The sequence below is a fragment of the Vigna radiata genome, chromosome 1 (genome assembly GCF_000741045.1).
Source record: "Vigna radiata var. radiata cultivar VC1973A chromosome 1, Vradiata_ver6, whole genome shotgun sequence".
Taxonomy (NCBI): domain Eukaryota; kingdom Viridiplantae; phylum Streptophyta; class Magnoliopsida; order Fabales; family Fabaceae; genus Vigna; species Vigna radiata.
This window is the reverse complement of record NC_028351.1, coordinates 4,241,166-4,249,712: the sequence shown is the minus strand read 5'-3', so window position 1 is coordinate 4,249,712 and position 8,547 is coordinate 4,241,166. Positions and strand designations below refer to the sequence as shown.

Below are 8,547 nucleotides of genomic sequence, written 5' to 3'. Positions count from 1 at the left end.
CTTAGATTGTTCGTTGTCAACTGTAGAAGAAAGGGGGCAAGGGGATCCAGCCAGTGCACCGGAAAGGGCTCCCGTCGTCATCGAGGTAGGTATGTCCTCCATTCTTAATGGTAGTAGAGCCTTTGCGTATGGCGGCGTCCTAGTCGACGATTGCGCCCCTCCTGCCCCTTCTGTCATTAACTATGACTGGGCATCATGGGATGTAAACGATTATTCCAGTTCTTGCATCAATATGGCCTTGTTAGCTCAATGGGTAGAAAATAACTGTATACTTAGGAGCCATGGATATGGCAGTTCCCTGAGGCTGGCACCGTGCCGGCAGGAGGAGAGAGTTTTTCACCGGAAAAACGACTTGTTGGAGGACTTTTTCTATATATACTCTTACCTGTTTGTAGATATGTTTCTTAGTCTGCCCTTCTCTAACTTTCACATTGACGTGCTGAAAAGGTTGAACGTTGCCTCTATGCAACTTCATCCGAACAGTTGGGGCTATATCCAGACGTTTTTCGTGGTTTGCCAATGGATAGGCATAAAACCGACCGCCCCAATGTTTCTGTATTTCTTTAGAACTCGTCCGATCTCTAAAAAGGGTTGGGTTTCCCTTAGCTCTGAACCCAAGAATACCTTATTTAAATTATATGCCGATTCATATAAAGGCTTTAAGAAGCATTTCATTAGGGTGTCAACAACTAAGTTAGGTCGCTCGTTCTTTTTCAATCAAGACGGTAGCAAAAGATTTCCCTTATATTGGACCCAAGATCCTCGAACTATAAATTCTTGGGACAAAGATTCAATGACGGAATATGAGCTGAAAGCCATCGGTGTGTTGGAGGGATTGCCTCTTCACCCCTATTCTTCGAGGCAGATAATCGGTTGTCTTGCGTATAATAACCTAGATTCAAAAGTCTCTGGTATGTTCTTTTTACTGAAACTGTGCTTTCATTGAGTTTGCCTATTGAAGATTTTTCTTTTTCAGTTATCATGGGTAAGAAGAAGGTTATGATCGACTGATTTAACTGCTCTAAAGACCTTGTCCAAGAAGAAGGTTCATCTGGAGGTGCCAAAACCACCACCCCAAACATTCCTGCAGTGGTCAATCTTGACGAGAACGAGCCCAGTCAAGAATTGGCTTTGAAGAGGAAAAGGAAAGTAGTTCCCCTAGTGAAGGTTGCACCGGTCGGTAAAAAAGCCAAAGTTGCAGGAAAAGGGCAAGTGATTGCAGAGTCATTCCACCCTAAGGCCGACCGCGATCTGCCGAGCGGTATATGGGACGCCGACTTTGATCTAGGTTATAAAATAGACTTCAAATTTGATCCTGCCGAGAAGAAGGTACTGGAAGCTACTTCCGGTCAACAACTGACTCATTAGTGTTTGGAGCTTTGTGCTCGTGCAACCGCATCAGCTTGGTAGTTAGTTCACACGGCGGACAAGGAGAAGGTTGACCTTGAAAGCTTGCAAAAGCAATTGATGGATCTCACTCTCATCCATTCTAAATGTGGACCCAAATATGCAGAGGCGCAACAAAACCATCAATGAGGGTCGCATTATCTTCGAAGAGGTGAAGAAATCCTTCCAAGCTCTCAAGAAGGAAAATGATCAGCAGGCCCTTGACCTGGTGGCCGCCCGAAAGGCAAATGATGAGCTGATTGTGGAAAGGAACGCGTTGAGGAGCTCCGTGATGGCTTCCAAAGCCAAAGAAAGGCAAATGGCTGAAGTGATTATCTTGGAACACACTCGTGGTTTCAAGAAGGCTGTACGACAGGCTACCCACTGTCTGGAACGCCCCTTGGAAGGACTGCCGTTGAACGTGGACCAAGATATCCTTGAGGGAAATCTTGTTTCTTCTAAAGAAGTTCCTGCCGGTACCTATTCAGATGATGAAGACGACGAGGCAGACTCCCCTGAAAATGAGCAATTTGCAGCTCCGGTGGACAATCCTAAGGATGTTACTGAAGTGCCCATCACTGAAAAGGCTGCCCCTGAAGACGCTTCTGTTGGAAAAGCTTAAGACATTTATCTCTGTCTATATTTCTTTGAACTTTTGATGATTTCAGAACAATTTATATTCTGCTTTTTGACCGATTTGTATGACTTAAGGCTTTCGGCCATGGTTTTTATGTCTACACTGTTTCGAGAATTGCTAATGATTATTGTGTCGTTCACTGGAATTGATTAGTATTATGTATGATTAAAGGCTTTTAAGCCTGAATCCATACGTCAAACCCTCTTTCATGAGGGGTGTTTTACCCTTTGCCAGTTTGCCTTTTCAAACATAGCGAGGGGTTCTCTCCACTTAGAATTTGCTTAGTGAAAACCTACCTTAAGATAAGGCAATATAGTAGATACACAAGTAAGTAGGTTAGGATAAACTTACTTGTATGTGCAGAAGCGCTCGGTTTCGGTGTTCCGTAATTCTTTGCGTTATTTGGGCGTCCGTTCTTAGTAGCCCATTGATGTTTGAATTGCTATGATAAAAAAGGACCTGCAAATATATGTTAATGTATAAGGCAAGCGCTGCCTTTGAAAGTTTGGATTCGGACATTTAGTCCGGGAGGCAAGTGCTGCCCTGGGGTGTTCAGACGTTTAGTCTGTTCGGACGTTTAGTCCGGAAGGCAAGTGCTGCCTTTGGAAATTTGGACGTTTAGTCCATTCAGACATTTAGTCTAGAAGGCAGGTGCTGCCCTTGGGTGTTCAGACATTTAGTCCGTTCGGGCGTTTAGTCCGGAAGGCAAGTGCTGCCTTTAGAAATTTGGATGTTTAGTCCATTCAGACATTTAGTCTGGAAGGCAGGTGTTGCCTTCCGTTCGGACGTTTAGTCCGGAAGGCAAGTGCTGCCTTTGGAAATTTGGACGTTTGGTCCGCGCAGACATTTAATCTGGAATCCTTTGGATAAGAATAAACAGTCGAATGGATCATAAACTGAGTAGTTTCATTGAAACAAAGTTAACAAATGTTTTGAAACAAATAAAGAATGCAGTAAATCTGAAATTCTAACAATGCAGTAAATCTGAAATGCTAACTATAGTAGAACTTTAAATGTGTGGCGTTCCATGTGTTAGGAATGACTTTTCCGTCCAAATGCTCCAACCGGTATGCACCGTTCCCCAAATCTTCTACGATGCGAAAGGGTCCTTCCCAATTATCTGATAACTTGTCGTACGCTTTTTCTTTGCGAGCTTATCCTCTCTTTCGCCAAACAAGGTCTCCTGCGGTAAAGCTACGTGGTTTGACCTTCGTGTTGTATCGCCGCACGAGTAGTCATTTCTGAGCTGCGTTTCGTATCATGGCCACTTCACGCCGTTCGGGTAGAGTGTCCTGGTTAACCCTTAGCTGGTCTTCATTGAGGTTCATGTCTTGCATCTCTCGTCGTATAGTCGGTTCGCCAACCTTGACCGGAAGCATGGCGTCTGTGCCAAAAGTGAGGTTGAAGGGAGTTTCGCCCGTTGAACCGTGTGGCGTGCATCTGTATGCCCAAAGCATTTCAGGCAACTCTTCGACCCACAACCCTTTAGCACGCCCAAGTCTCCTCTTTAACTCGGAAATAATGGCTTTGTTGGCTGCCTCAGCCTGCCCGTTTGTTTGCGGGTGTTCAACTGAGCTTGTGACATGTTTAATGCCTAGGCCTTTAAGGAAATCCTCTAGCTTTCTTTCAACAAATTGTCGACCGTTATCAGTTACAATTTTGTGTGGTAATCCAAACTTGCAAATCAGGCGCCAGATAAAACTTTGTACCTTTTGAGCACTTATTATTGCGAGGGCCTCTGCTTCAATCCATCTGGTGAAGTAATCGACCGCTACCAAGAGGTATTTGCATTGTGCTTTGCCGACCGGTAGCGGGCCGGCTATATCCATTCCCCACTACGCGAAAGGCCACGGGGAGATGATTTCATGTAGTTCAGAAGGAGGAATTCGTAAATTATGTCCGTGAGACTGGCAGGAGATACACTTTTGTACGAATGCCGCACAATCTTGCTCCATAGAGGGCCAGTAAAAGCCGGCTCGTAGAATCTTGGCCCTCAGCATCCTTTTTCCTGAATGTGAACCACAAACGCAATGATGTAATTCTTGCATGACATACTTGGCTTCTTCGTCGGACAGACATTTCAGCAATGGGGTAGTATAACCTCGCCGGTATAAATCATCACCCACGAACATGGAACGGGCGATTCGTTTAGAATCAGTGATACTGACCCGTCCGCCCTGTTCTTGTTGGACCATCAGTTGAATTATGTCCTGCCGCCAATCAGTTCGTGGTGCAGCCACGTTAGTGGTATATGTTTCCAACAACGGCTTATGCAATGTGGTTTTGATTACCGAAGAGAGTTGCGACTTCTCGCGAGAGTGGGTCAACTTCGATAACACATCCGCCCGGGAATTTTGTGCCCTGGGTATGTAGGTAACAGAAAAATTGGTAAATGATTTGATTAAATCACTAAGCATGTGATAATAGCGTAGCAGGTGATCGTCCTTGACCTGGAAAGTTCCATTGAGCTGTCCAACAACTAGTTGAGAATCCATTCTGCATTCCAGATGATTGACTTCCAACTCTTTGGCCAGCAATAATCCGCTAATGAGAGCTTCATATTCTGCCTGGTTATTGCTAAGTTGGAAGTTAAAGCTGATCGCTTGTTCGACCAGTAGGTCGTCCCGTCCTTCGAGTACAATGCCAGCTCCTCCTCCTCTTCTGTCTGAAGATCCATCTACATTTGGATGCCAAATGTTTGGTTCCCCCAGACGGTAGACTTCAGCTGCAAAATCAGCCAGGTGTTGGCCTTTAACGGAACCTTGCGGTTCATATCGTAGACCGAATTCAGATAGCTCGATCGCCCAAGCTACAATTCTTCCCGCCAAGTCAGGCTTCCTGAGAATCTTAGCGATCAGATGGTTTGTCCGGATGACTATCTGATGACTCTGAAATTACGGCCGGAGCTGTTGTGCTGCTGTCAGCAAGGCTAGCGCCACCTTTTCCACCTGAGAATATCTTTCCTCTGCTCCTTGCAGGGTTCGGCTGGTAAAGTATATCAGCTTAAAGTCTGGACTTTCCTGGATGAGAGCTGCACTTACCGAGTGGTTGGATGCAGCCAAGTAGAGTTGTAACTCGAACCCCTCAGTTGGGCGAGCCATGATAGGTGAACTGGTCAAAATGCTTTTTACCTTAGAGAAGGCTTCTTCGCAATCGTTATCCCAGTGCCGAGGTACATCCTTTTTCATGCTTTTCAGGATAGGTTTGATATGATCAGAAAGCCTCGGTATGAATCGTGATAGGGTTGTGAGACGTCCGACTAAGCATTGGACATCCTTCAACTTAGTGGGACTCTTCATCTCCAATATCGCCCGACATTTGTCTGGATTTGCTTCTATTCCTCGATAGGTCAACATGAAACCCAAGAATTTTCCGGCGGACACCGCGAAAGTGCATTTGCTGGGGTTTAGACGCATGTTGTAGTGCCTGAGTTGTTGAAAGACTTCTTCTAAATCTTTGAGGTGCTGTTGATTCGTGTGACTTCGGATTACCATATCATCTACATATACTTCCATGAAATATCCTATCGGATTATGGAAGACTTTATCCATTAGGCGTTGATAAGTAGCGCCCGAATTCTTGAGACCGAACGGCATGACCTCACAGCAGTAATTGGCCTGCTTTGTAATAAAGGCCGTTTTTTCTCGATCTGGGGCGTACATCGGGATTTGATTATACCCCGAGTAGGCATCTAAAAAACTTAGAACAGTGTGTCCGGAAGCTTCGTCTACCAACCGATCGATATTGGGGAGAGGATAAGAATCCTTAGGTCATGCTTTATTGAGATCAGTGAATTCCACACACATTCTCCATTCTCCATTTGCCTTTTTTACCATGACTACATTAGATAGCCAGGTAGTGTAGGTCAATTCTCGTATAAATCCCGCATTGAGGAGCTTATCCACTTCACCTCGAATGGTCGTGCGTTTTTCATCACCAACCCGTCGTTTCTTTTGAGACACTGGTCGGGCCTCTCGGAATATCGATAGTTTATGCGCAATGACACTGGGATGGATTCCGGGCATTTCCGATGCGCTCCAGGCGAACAGGTCGTTGTTAACTTTTAATAACTCTTTCAATGCGTTTTCTTCAAATGGCTGAAGGTTATCCCCGATGGACGTAGTCTGCTGTTCATTTTTGCCCACTATGAAAGGCTTTATCTCGCCTTGAGGTTGAATCCGCTCGTCCGTATTGGTCCTGGGATCAAGGTCGATCAGAATAGCTTAGTACGGTTTTCACTTTTGTAAGGCGTGACCTTTAGACCGGCTACGTAGCATTGACGGGCGGTTTTCTGATCTGCCCGAACGGTACATATAGTTCCTCTATCTGTTGGAAATTTCATTGCCAAATGTGGGGTAGAGACGATCGCCCCAAAAGGATTTAGGCAAGGACGTCCAAGGAGGGCATTGTAGGACGAGTTTGCCTCCACTAGCAAGAATCGAACTCGAAGTTCCTTACCATCATCGTCCGACCCCAAGTGGGTTCGTAAGTCGAGATACCCCCGGGTGTCTACTCTTTCTCCAGCGAAGCCAACAATTTGCTCGTTAAACGGAGCAATTACGTCTTCTGCAATTTCCCTTCTTCGGAATGTTGTCCAGTATAGTATATTGACTGAACTGCCTTAGTCTACAAGGACCTTGCCCACATCGTACTATGCAATGCGGGCTGTGATGACCATAGGATCGTCTTGGTCAGGATTTGGTGCATGAAAATCCTTGTCCGTGAAGGTTATATCAGGCATTGACACTGGATTACGTACCACCGAGTGAACGCTGTGCAGGCTTCTCAAATGTCTCTTTTGAGCTGAGGATGAAGCACCTCCTCCAGCAAAACCACCCGAAATAGTATCGATCCTGCCTTTTAGTGTGAGATCCCGCTCTCTAGGTCGACTACGGGATTTGTGTCTTGAGGGACTACCAGAACGGTCGCGTGAGTGGCTACCCTTCCCCTTTGTACGTTCTGGGCTTCTTCGTGTCTTTTTGGGGGAGTGTCCTGCACGGGCAGATTCCTCTTTCACGAATTCCCGGAGGTGTCCTGCATGGATCAACTTCTCTAATTCATCTTTGAGAGTTTGACAGCTTTCAATGGTATGTCCCCCTGAATTATGGAATCGGCATACCTGCGTCGTGTCCACGTTCTTAGGTGGAAATTTTCTTCTTTGAAAGATCAGGTTAGACTGCAAAGCCCTTTCCAGCACCTTTTCTCTAGGGACAGTGAGGTGTGCATAGCGATCGTACCTAGGGTTTAGATTCGCCAGGGGTTTCTGATCCCGGCCGTTCTCTTTTCGACGTTTGCCCTCCCTCTTGTTATCATTCACCGGGTGCTCCTCGTGTTGTTGTTTCTGAAAGATCCTCTGGTCTTCCATCTTGATAAATTTAGCCATTTTTTGCTGCAACTCCTCCAACATACTAGGTAACTCGGCGTATAAGCTTTTTGAGACGAATCCCGCTTTTAGGCAATTAGGCAAACTACTAATGATGAATTCAGAGCTGGCACCTTTTATCCTCCGAGCGGCGTGAGTGTATCGATGCATGAAGGCTCTGAGAGTTTCGTCTTTCCCCTGTCTGAGATTGACTAGCTCAGCCGCAGTAACCTCCTCATATCGGTTGGTGGAGTATTGCTTTTTGAACATGCCCATCATCATGCGGAAACTATCCACCGAATTGGGTAGAAGGGTGTAATACCACTCTAGGGCTTCACCCCTTAGTGACAGAGAGAACGCCTGGCATTTTACTGGGTCACTTTGAGTGTAAAAAGCCATGGAGTCAATGAAGTTCCGCAAATGATGATCTGGATTCGTTGTGCCATCAAAATTTTTCAACCTGAGGCGGAGGTCGGTCGGGCATAGGGGCCTGCATGATGGCATCAGTGAACAGCAAGAGGTTTGGGGACCGGGGGGGAGGAGGTGGATTATGATTTTGACTGTCCTTTGATGTCTCCTGGTCTTGTTGTTTTTCTTTATTGCGTTCGACATCCTCGACCTTTTTCTGTTGTAACTCTTGCTTTAAATTTGCAATGGTTTGGGCTTGCTCCTCTAGTTGCGCTTGTAATTCTCTTATCATTTGGATCGGATCCGGAGTTTCCATACTTCTTGTGGTCACCATTGGGAGTCTTCACTTTTGGGCCCCACGGTGGGCGCCAAAATGTTTCGGTAGATATTTTTGAGGGCCGAAAGGACTGACCTGGATGACGTGGCGCTCCTGCTTTGCGACGCTTGATCTAGCCGATTGGTGTGCTTTCTCCTGTCTCCCGATCGTTTGTTCTTCTCAAATCTTCAACCGTCCGGGAATCTCCAAACTTGGGCCGGAGGGAGGAGGTACCTGCAATGGCACTCCGACGCCCAAGTTAGGGTTTTGTAGTGAAGAGCCTTGAGTGCAAGGCTATCAATTCTTAGTATGAGATCGGAGAGTAAATCTCTCTTGCTAATTCCCAGCCAAATTAGGTGAGAACGTAGCAAGTGTATTGTAGAATAAGATAGCATAAGAGAGCGTACCTGGCTTGTGATCCAGTCCTGTATATATAGA

The 8,547-nt window shown here is 45.9% G+C and overlaps 1 protein-coding gene across 1 annotated transcript; it reads right to left on the bottom strand.

Moving 5' to 3' along the window:
- Window positions 1–6,674: 6,674 nt before the first annotated feature.
- On the bottom strand, window positions 6,675–7,889 carry LOC106756090. Its single transcript, XM_014638354.1, has one exon. The coding sequence runs from the start codon at window positions 7,887–7,889 to the stop codon at window positions 6,675–6,677; it is 1,215 nt and encodes a 404-aa protein (XP_014493840.1).
- Window positions 7,890–8,547: the final 658 nt, after the last annotated feature.

Coding starts and splice junctions, on each gene's coding strand:
- LOC106756090 (XM_014638354.1), bottom strand. CDS start 7,889: ATGCCATCATGCAGGCCCCTATGCCCGACCGACCTCCGCCTCAGGTTG.